Raw genomic sequence first — 26,263 nt, forward strand, 5'->3', positions numbered from 1 at the left:
GGCGGTTCTGCATGCACTGGAGGGCGTGTGTGTATTCTAGGCAGGGAGGTGGTTACATTTGTCAGGGGCAGCATGCGCCCGGACCGGGGACACCGTGAGCTTGCTGCATGCTGATTCCAGCGCCAATACCAGTGTCAGGCTTGAGCCGTGCAGCCAGCATGCTTTCTCCTGGGGGCAAGTCGTGGGAAGGAGGTGGGCTGAGAGTGGGCGCCACGGGGACTGACGGAGGGCCAGGGCCAGGAGGCAAGGTGGCAGCCTGGAAGTCACTGGCCATCTTGGGGAAGGAGACGAGTTTGATGTTTAGAAGATGGTTATTCAAGGCAAGAAATCAGAGTCTTCCGATGAATTGCGCAGGGAGCTGAGGGTGGAGGCATTGATTGGGAAAGGTTAAAAGGTGCGTTTGGAGAAAGTGAGAGTTGGAGTGTCCATCTGATGGCATCTATAGACGACAGGCTGTCAGACAGAAGGAGAGGATTTTTCACGGGGGAAGACACTGGAAACCTGGAGAAAACAAGCCTTTCTCATGGGGCAGTGACGATGCCCTGACCCCAGCCTCGCATTTATAATGTTCATTCTCATCGCCTTTTCCTCCTTTTTATTATTATTTTTTTAATTTTTTAGGAAGAAAGACCGGACGACTCATGATGAAACAACGGTCTTTGGCGTCAGGATCTGTCACTCTCTGAAGCTTCACATTCATGATGGTATTTTATTCTCCTGACAAACGTGGTGAAGAGGGTGCAAGAGATAGACAGAGCCACGGACAGAGAGATTCAAGGTGGTTCTGAGTGAGAGACAGGACTCCAGAGATCAGAGAAGCAGAGAGTCGAAGAGTGCCAGGGATGGAGCAGTGTGTTTACTTAAGAGCAGACGGAGGGGGAAGGCTGGGGGCTTTGGAGAGCCCTCTCGCCCCAGACCCAGAGCTCTGGTTTCTAAATGCCTTTTGCACCTATATGGGCAGCCCAGGGGCCGAGGAAGCCCTCTAGGGGCGTCTATGCAGCTGACGGGAGGCCACCATGCACCGGGGGCAGCGCCAGTAGCTGGCCCAGCCAGGGACCCCGGGCTCTGCCACCAGGAGGCATGGGCGGTGCTGAGAAGCGTGGACCTAACTGGAACTGGGGAGGGGCCAGTTTGAGTTTGCTGGCCGAGCTGGGGAACGGGTGAGGCTGGCTTAAGGTATTTTTTTGCTGTTGCTAATTTACCTTCTTAGAAAGAGGGAAAGGAGAGAGAGATGGACAGGAACAGAGGAGTGTGAGGAGCTGAGAAAGAGTTTGATGGGGTGTAAGGTTAGGGAGGGGGAGAGGGAAGGATGGGGGATGGGGGGTGCTAGAGAAAGGGTGTTGGGTTTTGCTAGGAAGCAAACAGATGGCATCCTGAAAGAGGGGGCTGCCAAGCCCCTTTATGTGTTCCGCGTGTCTATTTCTGGACGCATTTGGGGCCAGGAGGGTGCCTTCCTAGTCACCAGGGAGTTTAAACATGGTGGTCTGTTTTCCTGGCAACCAGGGGGTATGGTGTCAAGGGGCAGTGAGGGCCTGGATGCTCTATTTCTGCCCCAGTGCTGGTCCTCACAGACTTGCTCCGGTCAGCTGACAGCTGAGGGCATACACAGACACGACACTGGAAACACAAGGTGTGTGTGTGTGTGTGTGTGTGTGTGGGTGTGTGTGTGTGTGTGTGTGTGTGTGTGTGTGTGTTTGTGGGTGTGTGTGGGGGGTGTGTGTGGGTGGGTGGGTGTGTGTGTTCAAGGCCAGGAGGGTCTAAAAACAGTCCTAAATGATGAAGAACCTTTGCAGTTTTCCCAGAAAGCTTGTTAAATTCTAGCCTCCTTGTAAAAATCTCTGCATCCCTCTCCCTGCCGCTCCATCCTAGAGGGACCAGAGAGGGGCTGCAGTCAGGGCCTGCACCACAGCATCACAGATGGAGGAGAAAGGTCTTTGGCAGCAGTGCCCAAGGTCAGGGGGGCACCTCAAAGGCAGGTGCAAGGAGGGAGAGGGTGGGGGAGGCAGAGAGAAGAGAGACCAGAGTGCGAAGGGCAGCTGGGTCAGGCTGGCGGGTGACCTGGCATGGGGTAGGGCATGGAGCCGGGACCTCGGGGCCCACCCTAATCGCTTGACACGTGGTTCTCGTTCTGTAGCTGGTGCCAGCGCTCAATCTTCTTGTCCTTGTTTTTCAGACACTCGTACCAGTGTTTTAAGCGTTCTCCTTTGGCCGAGATCCCCAGCTGGCAGCCTCCTGGAAGACAAGATGGGGAGAGAGAGGGAGGTGGTCAGAGTGGAGGTTATGCATGGGACTCTCATTCTGGATCCAAATGTTTAGTTGGGGAAAAACTGCCACCAGCAGGGACCCCTCCAGCAACCTGGGGTCCTTCTTTATGGAGGGCTGTTGTTAGGATGTTGTTATTACTCCTGGCCTTCTCTGTGTGCACACTAGCTACTCAAGAACCTGCCATGGCTCCCTATTGGAGCATTAAGTTGTAGCTTCACGGTCTCATTTTTTTAAGACCTTTTGTAAGTCACCACCGCACTCACCGAAACTTGTCTCCCACTACGTCTGGGTACCCCTTGTCTATTTCCAAAGGGTCAGCTTGGCCACCCTGTCCAGTCCTGCCTCCACACCTTTGCTTATGCTGTGTCCCTTGCCTGGAGTGCCCTCCCTGCTCTATCTTTAATGACTGCTCTTCCTCATCATTTGAAGGGGAGCTGGGAAAACTAGAATCTTCTTCCAGGACTCGCAAATTGATTAAGGGGACTTCCTTTGCACCCTACTTTCTGAGGCCACAGACCCCACTCTCTCCTCTGTGATTTGATTATCCACTGGAGGTGATCTGTTCAGCAAATAACCAACCATGACCCAGTCACCCAGCTTTGTAAGCCCTTTCCTATAAAAGCATCCCCAAATTGGACCCAGATCAGTACGTGTTTGGACAATGCGGCCACCAAAACACACAGAGTGCCCTGAACCCTCCAAGAGAAGCCTGAATCCTTAAGGCTCTTCTCTCCTGGGAGGATGGGCTTTTCTCTGGGAGCCAGGAGCACTCACCGATATAATCGTTGGACTTGCCGATGTCATAGTCCCAGACCGAGATGTCCAGGGACTTCTTCGCCAGGTCACCATGTTTGATGTCATAGAAAAACTCCTGGATGCAGCAGAGAAAGACAGGTGATTGGGAGGGTTCTGAGCCTTCAGCATCAGAAACTAAGAGGCTGAGCCGGACCAAGGGGAGGCCCTTGAACTGGGCATCTAGGAGCAAGGGGGCCCTCCTGCTGGAGCTTTTACGCCAGGACTAACAATCCCCTTTCAACAAACACTCTGTATAACAAAGTCTCTCCAGCCCTGTAATTCACGTTTCAGTGACTCTCTAAAATCAGGAAGGCTGATGGGGTTTTTCTAAGAGAGCTGCTCCTGGTCAGGTTTCCTTGAAGGCAAATGGCTGTGAATTCAGTCCTTCCATTCTGGTAGCTTCTGAAGTGGGTTTCCCCCTCTCCATCATTTAGAGATTAAGGGTAGTTGAGGGCACGGAGACTGACGTGAAGGATAGGTGCTTAGGTTTCCAGACAATCTGACTTTTTACATAACTTTTCTGCCTAACTGTAAAATTCATTCATGTTCATGGTTAAAACAAATGAGGAAGCTAAAATAAAATCAAATAAAACCCAACCCCCAAAGCCTGTCATCTACCTATCCCCCAGAATAGCCACTGTCAACACTCCCCATGTGTGACCACATTAATATATGTTTTCAAAAGTTAATATGGATATTAATTTGACTATTAAACATCTGAATATTATATAAAGTATAATATAAATATGCTGCATTGTGACAATCTTCTTTTCCCATTTTAGAACATATGGTAAAAAACCAACTTAGCGTGTTAGCCAGTATCTTTCTGGTTTCATGTAATGCTTGTTGCATAGCTGTCCCTTAACCTAATGCCCAACAATTGAGTATTTAGGTTGTTTCCAACCTTCCACTACCATTAATGATATGATAAAAGGCACCCTTGCAACTCAGTCATTGTGTGAATCCATGATAATTTGTTTAGGATAAATTCTGGAGACGTGTATCTCTGAGTTTGTAAAGCTTTTTTTTGTTTTTTTAAAGATTTTATTTATTTGACAGAGAGGGACACAGCGAGAGAGGGAGCACAAGCAGGGGCAGAGGGAGAGGGAGAAGCAGACACCCTGCTGAGCAAGGAGCCCGATGCGGGGCTCGATCCCAGGACCCTGGGATCATGACCTGAGCCGAAGGCAGACGCTTAATGATTGAGCCACCCAGGCGCCCCTGAGTTTGTACAGTTTTAAGATAGAGCGCAGTGGATGTACACCATGATGCCATTTGTGACCAGTAAGAAAGCTGGCTACATACATATTTGTCTTGTATATTTATAAATCCTGAAAGTTGCCTCAGAAGAAGAGAAGTAGGTGACAGAGGCTGGGAAGGGAGGAGGATTTTTGACTGGATACCCTTTGGTACTTTTGGAATTTTCAGGTATGTGACTCTATTCCCTGTTCCTCAAATAAATGGCATTTAAATTTTAAAATGTTAAGGCTTTTGGAGCAATTTGACAAACATCCTTTAGGAAGCTGGACCGGTTTGTTCTCTTAACCACGGTGTGTACATTTCCCCACAGGCTCACCAGCACCAGGTACCAACATTTTACAATATTTTTGTGCCAGTTTGTGATGAGATCCAGTGTCTGGCCTTGTTTCGTATCTTCTCTATTGCTAATGAGGCTTATTGGCTATTTGGATTTCTTCTTCAGTGACAGCGGTCGTTGGCTCCTTACTCAAAATTCAGGAGTCAGAGTTGGGACATTAGGGGTCCAGCTGAAGGAGGGACCTGGGGATACGATGCATTGAACTACTGGCCAGTGATGCTCTGAGCTCTGTTTACAAAGAACTTTCTCCAGGCATGCTCATATGGGCACATGCGTTTCAAAAGCAAAACAACACAAAGCACACTGTATTGTAGTTTTCTTGGTCCACTTTCCAACATTTGGTAAAAACCAGTGCTAGCTGATTCTGATCTGACATCAGATCACTACATTCAGTGGATATTTCTGGACCCCTAGTATAGGACAGCCTGTCAACAAATAACTGAAATCCAGGGGGACAACATGAGATGCAGGGACACGTAAAGCCTGCAGGGGCTATAACACACTGACCCTTGAGGGATGACTAGGAGTCTGCCAGAGAGGAAAAGAGAAAGATGGAGGTCCAGGAGAAGGGAGCAGCAAGCGCAAAGGCTAAGAGGTGTACCAAGGACCCGTGCCAAGTTGGAGTGACTTGAGGAGGGGAGTGCGAGATGGGGCAGGGGTGGGACGTGAGTTTGAAAGGGCCTGACTGTCACACTAAGAAGTTACGGAGCCATTGCTGGGTTAAGCAACGGGGATGAAAAATTCAGATTTGTTCTTTAGAAAGCTCATGCTTATGTGAGGATGGGCCGAACACAAGGAAGTGAGTCAGGAAGTCTACTGCAATGGTCCAGACATGAAATGCTCAAGGAACAGTGAGACAACAGGAAGGGGCACAATTCAATGGGTATGAAGATAGTGGACTTGAGGCCCAGGACAGACATGGGGAGTGAGGGACAGAGGGCAGTCTCAACTGGGTGACTGGTAAAAGGCATCACTACCCCTATTTATTTCTTCAAATTTCAGGACCACAGACTACTAGACATCGGAAATGATTTCATTCAATCTGTCTCCAAATGCAGCTTCTTCCTATGACACTGCTCATCTACAGGCTTTTGTCTTGGGCTTGATTCCCTCTGGTGACAAGGAACTCATTACCTATCCTTTAGATAATTCAAGTGGACCTATGAGAGAAAACTTAAAAAAAAAAAAGATTTTATTTATTCATTTTAGAGAGAGAGAGCATGACCAGGGAGCGACAGAGTGGGGAGGGAGAGGGAGAAAGAATCTGAAGCAGACTCCGCACTGAGCAGGGAGCCGACGGGGAGCTCAGTCTCACGGCCGCGAGATCATGACCTGAGCTGAAGCTAAGAGTCGGACGCTCAACTGACTATGCCACCCAGGCGCCCCAAGAGACAACTTCTTTGATGTGCTTTGTAACATTCTAGTAGGGAGCCTGTTCCTCTCTCACAGGAAATATCTCAGAGCATGACAAAAGTGAGGAAGCCTTACCTCATTAAACTCAGGATTCAAGGTTTTCTTCTTTATTTGAGTCTTGTGTTTGGCTTTCTTTCCCATGTCTGGTTTCAGCCAGCTGAGAGGAGACAGAGATGCTATTGTGGAGGAAGTTTAATGAATAAGATCAGCCTCTTGACCCCAAAGTCTCCCTCCCATGTCAGGAGAATAATTGAACAAATCAGAAAATGAGTCAACATTAACAATGGCCAGTGTGCATGAGAGCAGCAACAGGCACTGGTCTAAGCACGTGCGGGGTATTTCATTCTCAACAACCCCTCGGTGGTAGAGCTCCAACTGCCCATTTCACAGGCAAGGAAACTGAGCACCCAGAGAAGTTGAGACACGTGCCTCAGATCACACAGCTGGGGACTCAACCCAGTGGTTGCCTCTGGAGTCTGTGCTCTTAGCTAGTACTCGGTCCCAATGGATCACACTGAAAGCCTGGAGCGTAGTGCCTAGAGTGGCACGATTACCCTTTAGGCTGCCCCCAAGTCCTGGGGAGGCGGTGACTGTATAGACAGAAAGGAGAAGATGCAAATCTGATAACAATTAATCCTCCTCAAAACTGTTCAGTGGCTCCCCTTTAATCTCCGGGTAAAGTTCAAAATCCTTGATGTGGCTCTTAAGGCTCCATATGATCAGGTCCTTGCTCCAGCCCAGCCTGCTCTTGTGTTATGCTCTTCACCTGACTCCCCATTCACTCTCCTTTCCACCCCAGGGCCTTTGCACATACCATTTCCTCTGCCTAGACAGCTCTTCCCCAGTGTAAGCACAATGCCTGGCACATAGTAGGTGCTCGATCAGTACTCTCTGGGCAAATAAATCAAATGGGCCAGAAACTCCAAAGAGTTGGGACATTCAGATTCTCCTTAAAGCTGTCACTAGCTGTGCAACTTTGAACCTAAGTGTAGCTGCGGCATGCCTCAGTTTCCCAATCTGTAAAGAGGGCAAACACTTTTTTTCCTCACTTACAGAACTGCTTTTGAGGATCATTTGCTTTGTTTTTATTGAACCAGAGTGGACATGCAGTGTTACATTAGCTTCAGGTGTACAACCCAGTGACTTGACAAGTCGATACTTAAGCTGTGCTCACCACAAGGGTAGTCACCATCTGTCCCCATGCAACATTATTGCAATGCCATTGATGATGTTCCCTCTGCTGTGCCTTTATCCCTGTGACTCATGCATTCTATGACTGGAAGCCTGTACCTCCCACTGCCCTTGAGGACAATTTTATTATTTTATTTTATTTTTATTTATTTATTTATTTGAGAGAGAGCGAGCGCACACAAGCAGGGGGAGCAGCAGAGGGAGAGGGAGAAACAGGCTCCCCGATGAACAGGAACCCCTCATCACCACCACCATGCCCCCATGCGGGGCTCCATCCCAGGACGCTGGGATCATGACCTGAGCCGAAGGCAGATGCTTAACCCACTAAGCCCCCCAGGCGCCCCTTGAGGACAGTTTTAAAGAAGGGACGCAAAGGGGGGACTGAACCGTGTGAAGTGCTGAGCAAAGACAAAGGGCAATTCTGATTTTAAAAATCTTAATTTGATCTTTGACTGATTAGCGGCCTCCTGTTAGCTTTTCCACACCGGCCACCAGGGCAGCCGTTTTCCCGGTGACCACAGCAACGCTCCTTCTTCTGCAGGGATTGGCTGGATGGGAGAAGGGGTGGTAGGGAGAATTATTTAAGAAAAACAGTCTGCCTGTGGCTGGGATGTAACAGAGTGCAGAACAGCAGCCCGTGAGCTAATTTTCCTTATTGGACCATACGAGAAAAGAAAACCCAATTACTCCTAGAAATCAAATTCATCCCTGACTCATGTGTTCTTTTGTTCACTAAATCCTCGTCCAAAGAAAATCCAAAGCAAAGTCGGCCCTGGCCTGATTTTGTAGCCAGGACCTGAAGGGGAGCACTGCTTTCTATTATGAGAGGGAGTCGTTGGGAGGGAATGTCTCCCGAGCTGGAGGGAACCTCAATAAACACTCTTTGCCATGAGTAGGAACAGCAGGGCTAGTGATTTAGAAGGCAGATGCTTACTGAGCACTTACTAGGTACCAGACCCCATGACAATGCTTCTCTCAGATCTCCAACTGCAGGGGGCAAAATGGACTGACAAGGTGGCTGGGCTCCGAATTCACCACTATGTTCTCGCTGTGGCTGCGCGGGCCCCGGGTTCCCAGCCAGCACCTGGGCAGGTGAGGACAAGAGGCAGCCCCCGTGGGAGATGCAGGCTTTGCGCTCAAGGATGCCCCCTCACCTGCGCTGAAACTTCCTCAGAACTGTACTGCAATCTAAGACACTTCCTGCCCAACCGTCCTCCCGGGCCCCTCCCCCTCCCCACCTGCTTTCCCTATGGTCCTCCTCTGGCTCCCTCTCAGTTTTTCTTCACGGGCATTTCCCCCCAGTAAATCTCTTGCACATCTCATTTAGCCTTGGAGTCTGCTTCTTGGAGGGTAGAACCTAATGCCCAATATCACTCTTCCCATTTTACAGATGAGGGTATCGAGGCCCAGAGACGTGAAGGCACTAGGCAAAGGTCACACAGCTAGAGAATACTGAAGACTATTGGCTCTTAAGATTCAAACCCAGGCAGTCTGGATCCAGAGCTCAAGCTTTCAATCATATCCATAGAAACACACATTTAGCTGCCACAAGGCAATGCAGAGTTCTCTTGAAGAGTAGGCCAAACATTACTGTACCGGGCACATTTCTAATTGCTTTCTATATGATATCTTATTTGAGCCTTGAGCCTTGTGCCCATTCTTGGACGTAAGTGGAGCTACTGTCTGTTATGCCAGTGAAGAATCTGAGGCTCAGAGAGGTTAGGATAACTTGTTTATAGTTATAGAGCTGCAGGGGGCAGAGAGGGGAGTGGGAGCCACACCTGATTCAGTGATGGCCATGAGAATGTGCCAGGCGGACCTCCAGCTACAGCATCACTGACCGAGGCCCCAGCTGCTGCCCCTGGAAACCCAGCCACGCTCGTGCCACGCTGATGACTGAAGGTGGCAGGAGTATTAGGGTGGTTCTGCTCCTAGGCGCCCTGGGACTCGTCTGAGGGCTGGTTTTGGCCTTGAGGACTCTGATGGCCTTGCTGAACTTGCATCCAGGCTGCAGCCACTGGCCCCCGTCTCTCCCCTCCGCTCACGTGAGTGAGACTCGCATGGCGGTCTAGCAGGTGTCCCGTCTCCCTCACTCAGGCATTTGCACTAGTGAAGCCCTGGTCTGCTGAATCCCATCTTGGCAGCCGTCCAGAGGCCCTGGACTAACACAGCTAACACGACTCTCTGACTCCCCATGGTGGAGATTCTGGGAATAATCCAAAGTCTAAGGCCTTTTCTTTGAGCATTTCCAGATTGCACTGGGAAAAACTGGATTGCTTCTTTGGCGGAGGCGCTCTGGACTGCTGGAGGGACATGCTGATGATTCCAGGGGGCTCCAAATGGGATCACTGCAACCTTGCCGACTGCCTTTCTCCCATCGGAGGGGACAGAGCTCCGAAGCTCCTCATATGGGCGAGTGACACACGAGTCTGACTGTCTGAGACTCCAGACTCACGCTCTAGCCAGGTCTGGGCATTGTCTAGCTGTGTGACCTTGGGCAGGCTCATTTCCCTCTCTGGGACTCAATGTGCAATGATCTTGGGGAAGCTCTCTGGTTCTCCCTTTGCAAGGATCTAGGACCCCCTCTGGGGTCCATTCACAGTCCCAGTGACTCACAGCTTGACGAATGGATCTGAGTAGCCATTGGCGTCCATGGCGGCCAGGTGCACGCAGCGTATGATGCCCACAATGAGGCCCCCCTGCTGTGTGCTGTACATGAGGGACACCAAGATCTTGCCACGTTCCTCTGTGTCGCCAATACGTTCCACCTGCTGCAGTAGGAGAAAAGAAAAGTAGGAGAAATGGGCCTAGGAAGGGGAGGGGGTCAGACAACTGGATGGATGGCTAGTATTAGGGAGGAGCCTGGGGCGAGGAAGAGGAGCTGCCCCCCCCCGCACCACGGACAGCAGATGCCCCCAGTCTCCAGTCTCCAGGGACCAGCAAGTGGTGACAGCAACACTGGTGAAAGTCTAAGGCACATGGGGGACTTTACTCTGACTTGGACATGGACAGAGCCCTGAGTGATCATAGGTGGGGCTGGACCCTGCTTGCACTCTGACTCTGAGCTCAGATTTGCCGGAGTCAACCAGGCTTCTCACAATTATAGTCCCTGGGGTCGCAGGAAGGACCTGGGCAAAGAGCGCACACGTGTAGCCCAACCCCAGCCTCCACGTCACCACAGAGGGAAGGAGAGTGGCATCGCTCTGGTCCTGCAGAACTGCCAGCAGAGCTTAGCCAACGAAGCAGGGGAACTCAAGGGTGTGTCCTGGGTGTGAGAGGGTGGCCGGCCCCAAGGTGGGGGCTCCAGGTGGGAGGAACATCCACTTGGTCTTGTGTTCTAATGCCTCGGGCAAGGGTACCTCTCTCCTGGTAAACTGACAGACAAGTGGTTTTAGGAGAAAGAATAAGGAAGGGGCCAGGAGGGAGAGCAAAGAGAAATGGTGGGTCCCGACCGTGGCTTCAATACCCGCTCAGTGCTCACCTCCTCCTCATAAAGGGCCATGCCTCGGGCTGACCCAGTGGTCCCGGCACGCTTCATCTAAGGGGAAGGAACCAGAAAGGAAAGGTACCATGAGTCTATGAGGCTCATCTCCCTACATAAGAAGGACGAGAAAACCCTCACCCTTCCACTAGCATCCAGAGCCATGAGGGTGGGCTCTCCAAGCTTCTGTGGCCCTCCAGCTTTTCCCCTTTTAGATAAAATTTATATAATGTTAACCATTGCACAGGCTATGTTAATGCACACCAGCCTACGATGTAGGGTGTATTACTAACCCATTTTACAGATGAGAACACTGAGGACCAGAGTGGTTAAGCCACTTGCCCAAGGTCACACAGCCAACAAGTGGCAGAGCCCCCCATACACAAAACGGGTAAGATTTCATCTGGTCTGGTAGAAGTGGCACAGGGGTCCTGGGGTCTGAGCCAACAGATACTTCTTGGCCTGTGGCTCCTAAGGTTCTTCTGCGGGATTCTAGTGCTCTGGGCAACACTATGTGAAAACCACTGGCTAAGTCCAACCTCCCCACTTTAGGGATGAGGAAAACTGAGATCCAGAGGGGAGGGGAAGCACTTACGAGGCCCCTGCCCTTGGTGGGGCACGTGGGGGTAGTTGGTGGTGGGAAGGGTAAGGGCAAAGAACAAAAGAAGATGATCAGCAGGGTCCTGTGGCTGCTCTGCCTGTGCTGCCACCTCCGTGCCTCTGGGGCTGGCTGCATCCCCCACAGCAAGATGCACAAACTCGGGAGCTGAAAACCCAGGGGGGCCCTGGACACTGTCCTGACCAGCTGGACTCACTGAGTGAGGGAGAGAAGAGGGGGCCTGAAGAAGCAGCTGTTACAGGCAAAGACCCAGAGAAAAATGCCTCACTCGTAGGATTGTCTGTAAACGATTTATTTGGAGCCTGGCATTTGGTGTAAATTGCTCCTTGCAATTTTTCTTGTCCTGTCTTCCAGTGCTATACAAATATGGTGTGCCACACAGACACTCCATCCTCCGGCCGGCCCTCTGGTGGGAGGATGCTGCCGGCTGGCCCCTCCTGCCCGCGACGGCGTCCCCTCGGGGAGCAGGCGCCCTGCAGGAGAGCTGGGCTCTGGCTGCCGCCTGAGAGCACAGTCACGGACTTGTGGTATGACCTTGGCAGCCCGCTCCCCTCTCCGGGCGCAAGGTGGCCCATCTGTAAAAGGGGTTGATTGGATTATCTCTAAAACAGATTGCTGGGTTCCACCCTACCTCACTAAGTCAGGATCTCCAGGGAGATCCACACAAATCTGAGTTTGTAAAGCGCTGGTTTATCTCCAGTTGAGACCTGCCCTTGCAGCTGGGGCTGTGCCACCATGGCTCACTCTGCCGGGTCCGGGCGGCCTCTGGTTCCCTGCGTGCCAGCCACGGAGAAGGAGGGGAAGTGAGGAGGCGTCTGGGCCGAGGCTCATACTGCTGGCAAATTGCTGCGCCCTCTACCCAAGGGCTGAAGAAACCTCATCCTTACAGTCCGGGCACAGCGGCCTCTCCGTGAAATCAGACGTTATCAGAAATCCACTGAACTTTGGAGGCACAAACTCCCTTTCCAGCGTCTGGGGCGGGCAATTGCTCAGGACTGCAAAACAATCTGCGCATCCAGAGTGCAGCTCTGGAGGCCTCCCTGCTGGGTTTTTTTGAAGACACCAGTCTGTGTGTTCTCCATGCCAAACGTGTAAGGGCTGTGCCCAAAGACAACCAGCGAGCACGCCACACACGTGGAAACGTGCTTAAGGCTCCACTATGATGGAAAACGTTTCGTTCTTAAAAAAAAAAAAAAAAAAAAAGTCTTCCTGTTATTGGTAGTTCTGAACTTTCGATATTTTCTTTTCCCTAGGGTTAAAAGGTACTAAGTAATGATTGCCAGTGGAAAAACAGGGGGCAGAAATCAGGTATGGACAGTGTTTCCGTTTTCATTTGTTTGTGAATTTTTCACAAATGTGGGGACCTAAGGCATGAATGCAAGTCCCGTACCTGTGGACACTTTTCAGCAGGTTCAACTTTATGACCATGATAAATAGACCTGCTACATTTTTTTTCTGGACAGTGCCAGCATTTTTTTTTCTTTAAAGATTTTATTTATTTGACAGAGAGAGCACAAGCAGAGGGAGAGAGAGGGAGAAGCAGGCTCCCTGCTGAGCAAGGAGCCCGAAGTGGGACTCGATCCCAGGACCCTGGGATCATGATCTGGGCCGAAGGCAGATGCTTAATGACTGAGTCACCCAGGCGCCCCTGTTTGTTTTTTTTTTTAAAACAAGGAAATTTCTTATCAATGGCAGCTAATTGGTGTTTGTGGCATTTTTATCATGCAGTAGGTCCCAGTGAATGGATGGATATTCACTATACTTTTCTGAGTTGTCCTGCCTGCAAATACCTGTTTTTAATGTTGTCTGTCTCTTGTGCTGTTCCCGTAAGTTGGTTATTAAAATACATTAAACTTTAAAAAATAGAAATAAAAATCTCCGGTTGATTCCAAGGTATGGCCCAACTGAAGAGCCTCAGTTTGGTTCCTGTTCTTTCCCAAAAGGTGAGTACCACCCCTAACGGTAACAGCTCCAACGTTTTATATGGGCTCTCACATTAAGCCTTAAAAGACTCTATGAAGTTGGTACTTGATACATGATTCCATTTTGCAGATGAGAAAACTAAGGCCTAGAGAGGTGAAATAATTTGGCTCAGATGATACTATAAGTGGCAGAGCCTGAGATTCAGACCCAGGGAGTCTGGCTCCAGAGCCCATGCTCTTAAGCACTACTCGACCTTGCCTCCTGTTGATCTGCATGGTGCTTTATGAATTCGTGACTGACAAGCGGGTCAGGCAGAATTATTTTCCACGATAACAACAGTTAATTTATGAGTGCTTATTAGACACTAGGTTCTGTTCTGATTCTGTCTTTCATACAACCCTCCTCTGGCGCAGGTCCTGTTAAAACGCCCATTTTGTAGACAAGAAAAACCGAAGCTCAGGAGAGTTCAGAGCCTTGGCCAAGGCAGGGAACAGGAAAGTGGCAGAGCCGGGCTTTGAACCCAGGCTGCCACAGCACACTGCCCTTCCCAATTGCACTGAGGAGGATTGTGACGTCAGAAGTGATGCCGGCACAGGGTTGGTGAAAGGCAGAACTGGGATGCAGCCGCCACGCTCTGACCTGAAATCTCCCTCCTGCCTCTACCGTGGAGCACCCTGCAGATCTATCATCCCCTTTGCAGGCCCAGAGGAAGGCTCTCAACCCCCAAACTCTTCTCCCCCATTGCATCCTTGGGGCAAAGGCACTCACCGGGACCACCCGCTCCAGACAGATATTGAAGTTCTTTTTCTGGTTGGGCTTCAGTTTCTTGAGTGAAAATCTGGTCTCACCGATAAACTCGTTATGGCCAAATTTGTCCTCATCACAGACAGAGATCCTGCGATCAACATACGGGATGGGGAGAGAACGAAGAGCCTATATTGAGCAAATATCATGTACCAAGAGCTATGATTGATACTGGCAGGGCATGTGCAATGTGCACAGGAATATTTCAATTTCTTATTTATTGAGCACTAGCCCAGCTACTTCATGTTCCTTCTTTATTGCAGTGTAACTTACAAGCAGTGATGTGCCCACATCTTAATTTTACAGATGCAAATTTTTATTTGTAATAAAAATTACAAAATTTTTGCATATGCATACACCGATGTAACCACCACCCAGATCAAGATATAGAACATTCTGGCTCCTGGAAGACCTCCATGGTCCCTCATAGTCATGACCTCCCTTAATGATAACCACTCTCTTGGTCTCTGGCAAGATTCATATTGTCTTGTTTTGGACAAGTAGAATCAGATGGCATGTCTTCTTTTATGCTTGGCTTCTTTTGCTCAGCATTAAGTTGGTGAGCTTCATCTGTGTCTGTAGTAATGTGTCTTTTTCACTGCTGTATAGTATCCCATTGTGCAACCATACCGTAATACTTCTGCTATGGATGGACATTTGGTTTTGACCAATTTCTAGCTTTGAGCTATTATGAATAAAACTGCCCCAGAACATTCCTGTCTGAGTCTTTTTGCATGCACATGGATCTATCTCTACTGTGTATCTTGCTAGGGGTGGAAATGCTGAGTCATGGGCTACACCTAAGTTTAGCTTCAGTAGAAACTTCTAGTTTCCCAGACTGGTTCCACCCATTCTGCCCCCACCAGCAAGCCACACCAGTTCTGGTTGTTCTTCATTTTTGCTAACTTTGATTTTGTCAGTCTTTAATTTTAGTCTTTCTGAGGGAGCAATAGTCTCTCATTGTAGTTTTAATTTTTAGTTCCCCGGTGATAAAGGAATACTTTTATGGCCATTTGAGCATCACCTTTTGCAAAGTTAGGCCAGGAACTTAGTTAACCTCTCCTCCTTTAATTTGTTCTCCGAGCAAACATGAGTTTCTCACTTTAGAGTGGAGACTGGGGCCCAGAGAGGTGGAATAATTTTCCCCTGGTAAGAGGCAGAACTGGGATTTGAATCCAGGTCTCTGTGAAACCTCAAACACTATATTGTCCTTTGTTATCTACCCTGCACAGCAGTGAGCAGAAAGAGGTACACACAGAAAGGGCAGGTCATGGACCCTCAGGAGGCCAAAAGGGCCAGCCACGGCATGATCATTCATCCTGACATATACCAAAGGGGAGGAAGGATGTGGCTCCCTGAGGCACGGGACGCAGTCTGGGGGCCAGGCAGGGACCAACAGCATCTTCCCCCTTGGCCATCAATATTTGTTGAACAATGTTCAAAGCACTGGAGCGCCAGAGCACTCTCATGGCTGAGTCCCACAATGTTTAGGACTGGAAAAAGAAGTTGTCTCTACTTGGCTGGTGAGCATGTAACCAACCCCATCCCTCTGCAGGGCCATGTGTCTCCAAAGACTTAATAATCATCATTTCTGACCTAATAATGCCAGTTCTAGGAATTTATCTCAAAGACATAAGAAGTGCAAAAATATTTAACTACAAAGATGTTTATCACCATATTGTTTCTAGTTGTGAAAAAAGCAGAAATAACATATGTATTCGATAACGGGGGACTACTTAAGAAAAATCATGAGATAACCATAAGAATATAACTGTATACGTGGAAAACAGTGTTGTAATTAGTCATCAGGGAAAGGCAGAACCATAATGCAACACCACTACACACCCACCAGAATGACCAGAATGACAAAGTATTGATGAGGCTGTGGAGGAACGGGGACTCTCGTACATTGCTGGCAGGAGTGTCATCTGGTACAATCGCTATGGAAAATTGTCAGTTTCTACTAAAGCCAAGCATATACATACACTATGATTCAACCATTACACTCCTAGAAGAAAAGCATGCATAATACACTGTCACTAGAATGTTCCTAGCAGTACTATTATAATAGCCCCCAAATGAAAACAAACCAAATGTCCCTTAACAGTTGAATGGATAAATAAAACTGTGGTATAGTCACACAATAGGATAGTAAAGAGTGACAAGATGAGGCACCCGGGTGGCTGAGCGTCAGACTCTTGATTTTGGCAAAGGTCATGATCTTGGGGTCATGGGATCGAGCCCCACATCGGGCTCTGTGCTCAGCGGGGAGTTTGCTTGGGATGCTCTCTCTCCCTCGCCCTCTGCCTCTTGCTCTTTATCTCTCTCTCTCTAAAATAAATGAATAAATCTTAAAAAAAAAAAGAGTGACAAGAATCCCTAATCTACAACTATACACAATAACTTGGGCAAGTATCACAAATACAATATTAAGTGAAAAGACAGAAAAGAGTCATGCTGTACCATTCCCTTTATGTAAAGTACAAAACCAGACTGAGTTCATTGTTCTTTAGAAGTTAGGGTAGTAAATACCCTGGGGGGGGGGGTCCTCACTACAGGGACAGTACCGGGGGCGGGGTGTCTGTGGTTCTGTTCTCAGACTGCAGTGTGTTCACTTTGCAAAAACTCATCAATCTGTGCAGTTTTTATGTGTGCATTTTTCTAAACGGCTGTTACCCTGCAATAAAAATGTTTACTTAAAGTAATAGCATAGCTGGCGAGAATATACGTGAAACGCCAATTTGAAAAGCAGTTTGTATGACTTGTAAAAAAACAAAAAACAAAAAAAAGATCTACTATGATCCAACAAACGCTCCCCTTTGGCATCTACCCTAAGGAAACACAAGTATGCACAGAAGAAAGAGTAAGGGATGCTCGTTGCAACTTTGTAAAAGAGAGAAGCTGGAAACAACCCAAACGTCCTTCCACTGGACACTGGCTGAATAAACTGATAAACATTTACATAAAATTTAAAACAGACCTGGACACCTGGGTGACTCAGTCAGTTAAAGTGTCTGACTCTTGATTTTGGGTCACATCGAGCCCCGTGTCGGGCTCTGCGCTCAGGGGGGCATCTGCTTGAGATTCTCCCGCTCCCTCTGCCCCTCCTTGCTGCTCACGCTCATGCTCTCTCTCTCTCTAATAAATAAATCTTTAAAAAAATTTAGAAACATGCCAGACAATACCATCATTGTTTACAGATACATAATCATGTAGCTGAAGTATAAAACATGCTTGGGAATGACACCCATAAAATTCAGTGTGGCGTTTGGCCCTGAGGGGGAAAGAAGAGAAGGAGCGGATGGGGGTGTACGAGAGGAGCCTCAATCTGCATCTGCAATACTTCCTTTCTTGAACATAGTAACAATTTAAGTTGCTGAAGCACATACAGCAAAATACTAAGATTTTTCTAAAAGACTGAGGGTTGACTTTATGGATGTTTGTCTTATTATGTTTACACTTTCCTGTACATTTGTAATAGTTAATTATAAAACATTTTTAAAAATTTGAGATAAACCATTCTGTGTAATACTCTGAAGCAGTCAAATATGAGGCAGATCTAAATGTGTTCCCATGGCTGTAACTCCAAAATATAGTGTTAAGAGAAAAGGCAAGTTGGAGATCTATATAGCATGATACGCACTATGTTGTAAACAGTAGTAGGAATAACACATACACTCACAGAGGGAGGAAGCAGACCCAGGCTGGTGGAGGGGACTAACATTTATTTTTTTTTAATTTTAAAAGAGATTTTGTTTATTTATTTGAGAGAGAGAGCAGGAGAGAGAGAGATCAGGAGAGAGAGTGAGCAGGGGGGAGAGGGAGAGGGAGAGGGAGAAGCAGGCTCTCCGCTGAGCAGGGAGCCCGATGTGGGGCTCGATCCCAGGACCCTGGGATCCTGACTGATCCGAAGGCAGACACTTAACAGACTGATTCACCCAGGTGCCCTGGGGACTAACATTTAAAAGGAACTTTGCCTTCTCTATAAGTTTTTTTTTTTAAATAAGAAAAGTGTATTTACTTATTACTTACATAATTAAAAATGCAGTTTAACAAAACACTGTAGAAGAATATAAAATGGCATCAATACATTGTTAAGTAAGAGAGGCTAATTAATTATTAGAATGGTCTGTTTTTAGAGTACTTAATTTTATAAGAAATGTTTGCACATTGTACACATACGTAAATACATACAGACACAACCTGAACGTCCAGACACCAAGATGTTAAGAGTTTTGTTTGCCTGTATTTTCAAAAGTTTCTACCAGAAACATATGTTGTTTTTGTAGAAGTAAAAAAGAAAGAAAAAACAATGCAGATATGTTTTCAAGAGTGGCCTCTGGTAGCTACTCGTCTTAATCTGCCCGGCCTCAGCCCCCTCTCTCTCTGCCCACCGGCCCGGCAGGTACCTGAGGGTCTTCCTCTGCATGTCCTCGTCTGTGATGCCATGATAGACAAGGGTCTCATTCCAGATGGGGTTCCGGGTGTTCCGCAGAGTTTTTGTACGAAGCTTGTTGGACTAGAGCCCAGAGAGATGGACAGATACCTGCCTTGGTGGGAAGCCAGCCCTGCAGCCCCATCCTTTGGGTTGACATGGGGTGTGTGGGTAGGGGTGGGTGGGTGATGTAGGAGTCCACTCCCCTTACAAGCATCCGGGGGCTCAGTTGCTCCCAAAATGCATGCTCTCAGTGAGTGGAGGGCATCCCCAATGCTGGCTACAGCCATCATCAGTGCTGGACACTGGGCCACCCCTCCCTCCATGTGCTGGGCCCTCTCTTTGAACTTTCCATTAAGATTAGAAAGCATGAGAAAAAAATATGATTTATAAGCCAGAAAGGCAGAAATAAAGAGTCATCCACTTATAAGCAGTGAAAAAACAATTTCTGGGGGGTATTGAAATGGTTTCTTCTGTCTCCCCAAATAGCATTCTCCATGCCTGAAAGTCCTTAGGGGACAAGGTTTTCATTTTACTCTAAGAAAGACAGCTAAACATGCACTATATCCAGAAGAGGTGGCCTGGTAGCAAATCTAATTCATACTAACATGTAAATGACTCACTGGACGCTTTGGCAATGCCAGTTTGGATTCAGGCGTGAGCAAAGAAGAGAGTCTCGAGGAGAAAGAAGCAAATGTCACTGGGGGGTTAGAATGAGTAGTGGCCAAACACTTCACAGTTTGGCCATGGTCAGGTGAGGGACTCCCCTTTCTTGATCCAAAGAAAGAAAGAGTGAGAGACAGTGTATATGTGAATACACACGTGTGTCCTCTTTGTGTTATGGGGCATATTTCATATTTGCAGAGATTTTTAAGAGCCATTTTCCCAAGATCATGCAACCAAGTGTACAGTCACTCTTGTTCCCTGCCCCCGCCCCCCCCCCCCCCCCCCCCCCCAAGCTTGGCCCATGTGGAAGCAGAAGCAAGGCTCAGGAAGCAGACTTCCTGGGTTCAAACATTAGCTCCGCTGCTCCCCAGCTGTGTGATTTGGAGAAAGTTACTCAACCTCTCTGAGCGCCAGTGTGCCATGCATGTCAAATTAACACAACAAAGCAGAAAATAAACTCCAGGAAAGCACCCTTTCATGTCTAGCCATGTGCTCTGAGTGGGTCCATCCAAAGAGAGAATTAACTCCATTGTCCTTCCCCAGAGCAAGGTAGTGATAAGCAGGTGAGCGAGCTGGAAGGGGAGAGAAAGGTGGGCGGGGCAGTAGTGCATTTTCACTCAGTAACAAGCATTTTCTCAAGTGCTTAGCACCACAGCCTAGAGAGATGAAAAGCATTTGGTTGGGACATAACGTGAGTGGGGGAGGTGAGCCATGGTCAGCACTGGGGACACACTGAAGGTATCTGAGCAGGTGGATGGCATAATTGGGGCTTCTGCTTCTCTCCTGGCCTTCGGCAGCTCCCTGGAGCCCCCATTTCTGGGTTGGAGAAACGGGCAGAGCGCCTGTCCCTTGAGGGAGAGTAACTCCTGGTCTACCCCTCACCCCTTGCAAGGACTTTGCCACTCAGGGAGGAGGGGAGTTTGGGGCCAGATAGGGGGCCTATTTCAGGTTCTGAGCTGGGAACCTTGGGTACCTGCCAGGGCCCATGTGCCCAGCCTGCCGAGAGGCCCAGGCCATATGGTACCTTGCTGGCTCCCGGCAGGAGATGCAGCTTAACGTAGGGATCAGCCAAGCCGTTGGAATCCATGGGCTTCAGTCCCTGCAAGAGAAAAGGCAACAGCATGAGGGCCTTGGGAGGGCCTGGTGCTCAACAGTCACAGGCAATGGGCACAGCCCCTGGCATCTGTCCTGCCCATCGGTCCACCTATGTGCTTCCTCTTCCAAAGACAGAAGGGAAATGAAATATCTTTGGAAAGAATGCTGGAATCAGGCGAACAGGGTTTGGAGCCTGGCCATGTCACTTCCCAGCTGGGTGACTTTAGGCAAGTTCCTTAACCTCTCTGAGCCTCGTTTGCCTCATCTGTCAAATGGGATAACGGTATCTGCTTCACGGAGTGGTAAGACTTAAACACAGTTATACCTGTGAAGTGCTGGGCACACAGCCTGGCACACAGTGATTTGCTGCATCAACGCTGGACTGTTACTCCTAGCATGGACAGAAATGCTCCAGAACAAGAAGGATGGGAGAGAAGGAGAAGCTGGGGAAAGGGGACCTGAGTTCTGCCCCTGGCCTCTGCACTCATTTCTGAGGCCTCAGTTCTTCCATCCACTAAATGGGCATCACAATGTCTGTCCGGCCGCCCTCCCTGGGCTTGAACGAGGCTCAAGTGAGACACCGTGGGGGAAGGGAGTTTGTCTGCGGTAGGAATTAAATTGGGCTTGTTAGTATGAGCAACCCAAAATTCCTGGGGCCCAGACACACGCTGTCCATCTTCCTGTGTCAGGGCTGGGCAGGTGTCCCACCTCTGGGCTCCCACTCTCCTCTCTCACAGTACTAATCCCAAAGCCATGCAACCTTGTGGGCCTCAGTTTCCCCATATGTTCAGCGGGGCTGATCGCAGCCCCTGTTCATGGGGTTCTTGGGGGATTAAATGAGACCTCACCTGTGAAGGGTGAGCTCTGGGCCTGGCACTAGTGAGTGTGGACAATGGGGAGAAGGCCACAAAGTTGGGGACAAGGGGGAAAGCTAGCAGAGTAGCCTCGTGGGTAAGAGTAGAGGCTCCTGAGCTGGACTGCATGGGTTCAAATCCCAGCTCTGCCACTTCTTGGCTATGTGATCTGGGCAAGTCACTTAATCTCTCTGTGCCTCAGCTTTGCCGTCTGTAAAATGGGAATGATGATAGAACCTTCCTCATAGGTGGCTGTGAAGATTAAGTGGGATGCGATCATAGTGGAAGGCCCTGGAGAGTATATAATACTCAGGAAATGCCAGTGGTTTCTGGGCCATTTCCCCGACGTGAGTCCACGAGGGTAGGGCCAATTCTTGCCCATGCTAGGATCACCGGCGTGTAGGGCAGTGCCGGGTACAGAGTAGGCACTTAATGAACGTTTCTGGAATGACTACTGCAAGGCTGCCACCTGGCAGACGCTATGCTTTTAAAAATCTGAATTTGAACGTCTTTGTATGGGGCCTGCTCAGGCCGGTTTACCAGAGCTACTACCACAGCGAACATCTCACACACTTTGCTCATCTCCGTCACCCGCCCAGCCGGAGAGCATGCGAGTGTTCTGTTCCCCTGTCTCGAGGGGGCAGTGATGGCGTGGCTTTCCCCCATTTCTGGAGCTGAAGGAGGGGACTGAATGGCAGAGAGCGAAACCATTACATCCGAACGCAAATCCAGCCCTCCCCCTACCAGCTGTGTGACCTCAGGCTTTAACCTTCCTGAGACTCAGTTTCCCCATTGGTATTATCAACAGGGCTAATAATGCTCCCTACCTCTGAAGTTCCCAGGAAGATGACTGGAGCTAATGAATGTGCTTACCTCATTGTGCTCTTGGGGCACGTGAGCACTTGCTACAGCGACTGATAAAAACAGGCGCTCAGCAAAACCTGCTGAAGATGTGCCCTGGGCGTGTTGATCCGGGAGTTGTGCTAAGCGTTAGCCTCGTTTATCATCCAAACTGGGACATTTTGTGCGTGAAAGGGGGAGCTTTTAATTATTCCAGCAAGGTCACAGGCATGGCTAGGGGCTGTCCTGGGCAAACGGGAACATGTGGCCACCTTACACTTAATACTCAGTCATGCTTATGGGAGACGCACATTATTATCCCAGATTTACAAATGGCACACTGGGGCTCAGAGAAGTTGAGTAACTTTCCCTAAATCACACAGCTGGGGAGCAATGGAGCTAGTGTTTGAACCCAGGAAGCCTGCTTCCTGAGCCTTGTTTCTGCTTCCACATGGGCCAGATTTGCAGTGGGGGAAACTCCAGTTACTTTCCAGGATGTACACTGGTATCATCCAGCTCTCCTCAGGGTCCGGAGTTGAGTTGAGTTGGCTCACTCCCCCTGGAGCCTGCAGCAGCGAGATGTCGTAGGACCTGCAACAATGGGTTTCCCCCCACCCCCCACTCTGGCCACTGCTCCAGCCTGATAGTCACAGGAGCAGAAGGAACCACTGGGTGGGCCTGTCAGCTGTCAAGTCAATGCCACCAGGCAGCCCCTCTGCTTTGGTCCCCTCCAGAGGCTGTGGACGGGGCCGGGCTGATTTCAGCTCTGCCCTTGACTCCCAGCTGTCTCCACTCCCGGGAGGCAGCTACAGTACCGTGAAACCCCCCTGGGACCACCCCTGAAGGAAGCCCTCCCAAAAAAGCGCCCATGGCTAATTCCTGCCCCTTTCTCATCACCGTCACTGTCACAGATAGACAGGCCGACCCGGTCACCCATTCCATCCCCAAGTCCTCTAGACAAGCCAGAGCGTCCTGAGTGGTCCCCAGCTTGGCCTCTCACTTACCTTGGCTTTTATGATGGTGCAGTGCAGGGAGCTGTTGTCCTGGTCGTAGAGAAGGCTGAACTCCAGGGCACCCAGGGTGGCTGTAGGGGGCGGAGGCAGGAACAAAGAGAACATTCGTTCAGTCATTCAACAAACATTTCCTGAGCACTTACCATGTGCCCAGTCTGGTCAAGGCATTGAGCCTATAGAGGGGAAGACTCAGTCCCTGCTCTGCACACCCCATCCTGGTAGACCCTCCTCTACTTCAGAGCCCTCGGCACACCTGTGATCGCTTAATCACGTGTGCAATTGCCTAGTTAATGACTTCCCATCCTGCTAGATTGAGAGCCCCCCGAGGGCAAGGGCTGTGACCGTCTCCTTCACTGCTGTGTCCCCACTGGGCACCGTATAGGGCACACAGTCGGTGCTCACTTACTCGCTAAAGGAAGAAATGAGTCTGAGCATTTGCTGTTGCCTCCGCCTGGAACACTCTCCCTCTAGATCCTCACATGGCTGGTGTCGTCTCATTATCCATATCTTGGTTTAAATGCCACCTCCTCCCTCCCTGATCACTCCATCTAAAGCACCCACCCTCATGGTCATTGCCCTATTTTATTTCCTTCTTGGTGTGCTATCTCCATTTGAAACAAACCCATTTGAAACAAACTCATTGGTATGTTAACTATTTCTCTCCACTAGAATGTTAGTTCCCTTAGATCAGCCATTTTGGCCTTTCTTCGCCGCCGGGGGGGGCCCCCCCCCCCATGGTGTCCCTAGCACCTAGAATAGTTTGGAGCACGTAGTATGTGCTTAATAAAATACTTGTCAACTACAGAGATGAGTCCATGAGCGCGTGAGCAGTATATAGTTGAATACAGTGATAGGCTTGCTATAAATCACCGGGGACAGCTCATCATAGGGACAGATACAAGCTGGGAGGGATCATCTAGGCTTGGCAGGTCAGTGAAGAGATACTGAAGGCAGAAGGAAGGAGCAGCGGATGCTGTTCAGGTGCTAGTGTGCAGAAAGGCAGAAAGGTGGGCTAGGTACAGCGCATTTCCAGAGCAGAAGCAGCCCGAGGCTCACAAGGTAGTGTGGACTCCCCACTCTCCTTTCCCAAGACGGCAGACCCGGGACCCGTGGGAGAGCACAGCTGATATTTCATCCTGGTCATCTGTGAGTGACCATCAGCCCTTCCACTCACTGGTGGTGTGAGGTTGGCCAGGCCCCTGAAGCTCTCAGAGCCTCGGTCTCCCTATCTGTGAAACGGGATTAGTAGAAGCACCGATTCCCAGGCCCAGGGGGAAGACTAAAGGAGCACGTGCACACAACACACTTAGAAAAAGTGCTGGGCACAAAAGTAGCGCTCAGCAGGTGTTGACATTTAGGACTTCTGATGTGCATACTACATCGTAATTCCTCTTGTGTGTTTAGCACTACACAATAATAATGACTGCCAGTTTATGAAGCCTTTTCCCAGGAGGTACTTCTCCCCGCAGTTCTGTGTGGGAGGCTGTATTCACTTCCCATTTTACATCAAGGAGAGGTGACATGATGGGCCCAAGCCAGGCCACTGATTATGACTGTAGGTCTACTTCTTCTGTGTACGTCCTGTCTGTCCACCTGACCAGGAGCTCTTGGAATGCCCCCAACCCCACAACACATCTTAGATCCAGACACTCGTCCGTCCACGTCTCCCTCCAGCTCACAAAGGCCACCCCAGCTCTCCCCTGCTGCTCAGACATACCCAACATAAGTACACACACTGGTGTGTGTGTGTGTGTGTGTGTGTGTGGGTCCCTAGGACTTTGGGCCTGAGTGGGCGAGGCCCAGAACAGGCACTTTACAAGTCATTGAAGGGATGGATGCAGGAGGAAATGTCTAGGAATTTTTAAATTTTTAAATTATGGTCAAGAAATTACTTTTAGAAGATACACATTAAAGAGTTTTGGAGGCTATTAAAATACATATATATATATATGTGAAACGCTGGGTCATATGATACTTCTGTCTGACTTGTTGAGGAACCACCGTACTGAACATCTGAACATCGCAAATGTAGTAGCACTGTACTCTTTTAAAATGATTTAAATGGTAACTTTGATGTTACGTATTTATCACAAAAATATACGTAGCACCTATTCTTTAGAAAGCTGATGTTGTTTTGTCAATTTAGTAACACAAATCTGTATCTTTATAGCTTGGTTAATATGTTTGTTAGGCTCGGAACACTGAGGGGCTGCTCCTCTCTCCCCGGGAACGACACCCCGGAGTGACTCTCCTGAGACACCCCTCCTGTAAGGGCCACCTACTTGCTTCATCCGAATCATAGCTGTTGGCTTCTTCCTCCTCCTCCTCCGGGGGTGGGGGCTGGCGGGCAGGGGCCGCGGCAGGCTGGGGGGCAGCAGCAGACGCTTGGGAATATGGGCCCGGAGGGGGGCCCGCTCGGTCCTCCCTGGCTCCAGCTACTGAGTAGCCTCCAACTCCCCCTGTTCTCTCCTCCCGCGGTGGGGCCATGGCCCCAGCGTAGCCAGAGTCGCCAGGAGCCACCTCTGCAGGGGAGATGGGGCAAGGGCAGGAAAGAGGCAGCTGAGTCTCTGTGTCATGACCTTAGCACTGCTGCAGCATTACATCAGTGATGAGCACCTACTGTATACCAGGTGCTTGGCAAGCCTTATACCAGAACCACCCCAGCCCAGCCACGGAGGATCACCACATCCAGTTGACGGGGCAAGGGGTGGGGTGCATCATGTTATTCACTGGTCCTCTGAATGTTGCCTTGGTCAAAACCACCTAGGGAAGCTTGCAAAAATGCAGGTTCTCAGGTCCCATCCAGACTCCGTAGGCAGTGCCATGGGCCTTGGAGTCCATGTCTTATAACAATTCCCAGGAGCTGATTCAGATGCAGGCAAAACAGACCTCATGGGGGTACTGATCAGTGCTTGGGCTCTGCAGCCAGACGGCCTGGGTTTGAATCTCTGCTGTGTGATGTGGGGCAAGTTACTTAATGTCTCTGAACCTCAGTTTCCTCACATGTAAAATGGGAATTATAATACCTGAGGGTGCTTAAAACTAGTAGCTGTTATTTTTAAAAATTATCTACTACGTGTACAGTACTTAAAACAGTCCCTGGTGAGCTAGAAAGCAATGAAGAAGCCATAGCCCTAGAAACTGATGACGATGCATATACATCATAGGAAAGAATCACTGTCACTTAGCATGATCTTAATCCATTCCAGGTCATGTGCTAAGGTTTTATATGCCTTAGTTTGTTTAATCCTCCCATCAATTCTGTGAGGTTA

The 26,263-nt window shown here is 49.3% G+C and overlaps 1 protein-coding gene across 10 annotated transcripts in view; it reads right to left on the bottom strand.

Annotated features, from left to right (window-relative positions):
• Nucleotides 1-329: 329 nt before the first annotated feature.
• Nucleotides 330-26,263, bottom strand: part of RPH3A (rabphilin 3A) — a 274,212-nt gene continuing 248,278 nt past the window's right edge. For 9 of the 10 annotated variants that reach the window (XM_025889792.2, XM_073881088.1, XM_073881096.1 and 6 more), the window contains 10 exons: nt 25,274-25,513; nt 22,983-23,062; nt 20,214-20,288; nt 18,498-18,607; nt 14,053-14,179; nt 10,743-10,799; nt 9,878-10,032; nt 6,146-6,227; nt 3,040-3,136; nt 698-2,232 (listed from right to left, as the gene is read on the bottom strand). In XM_025889792.2, coding sequence (XP_025745577.2) covers nt 2,102-2,232; nt 3,040-3,136; nt 6,146-6,227; nt 9,878-10,032; nt 10,743-10,799; nt 14,053-14,179; nt 18,498-18,607; nt 20,214-20,288; nt 22,983-23,062; nt 25,274-25,513 — 1,154 coding nt within the window. In that variant the 3' untranslated portion in view covers nt 698-2,101. Of the gene's footprint in view, nt 454-697; nt 2,233-3,039; nt 3,137-6,145; nt 6,228-9,877; nt 10,033-10,742; nt 10,800-14,052; nt 14,180-18,497; nt 18,608-20,213; nt 20,289-22,982; nt 23,063-25,273; nt 25,514-26,263 lie in introns of those variants that run through there. The other variant, XM_025889793.2, reaches the window with a different exon arrangement.

Source organism: Callorhinus ursinus, unplaced genomic scaffold (genome assembly GCF_003265705.2).
Source record: "Callorhinus ursinus isolate GAN/ISIS: 27379988/994484 unplaced genomic scaffold, GSC_fseal_2.0 scaffold41, whole genome shotgun sequence".
Lineage (NCBI taxonomy): Eukaryota > Metazoa > Chordata > Mammalia > Carnivora > Otariidae > Callorhinus > Callorhinus ursinus.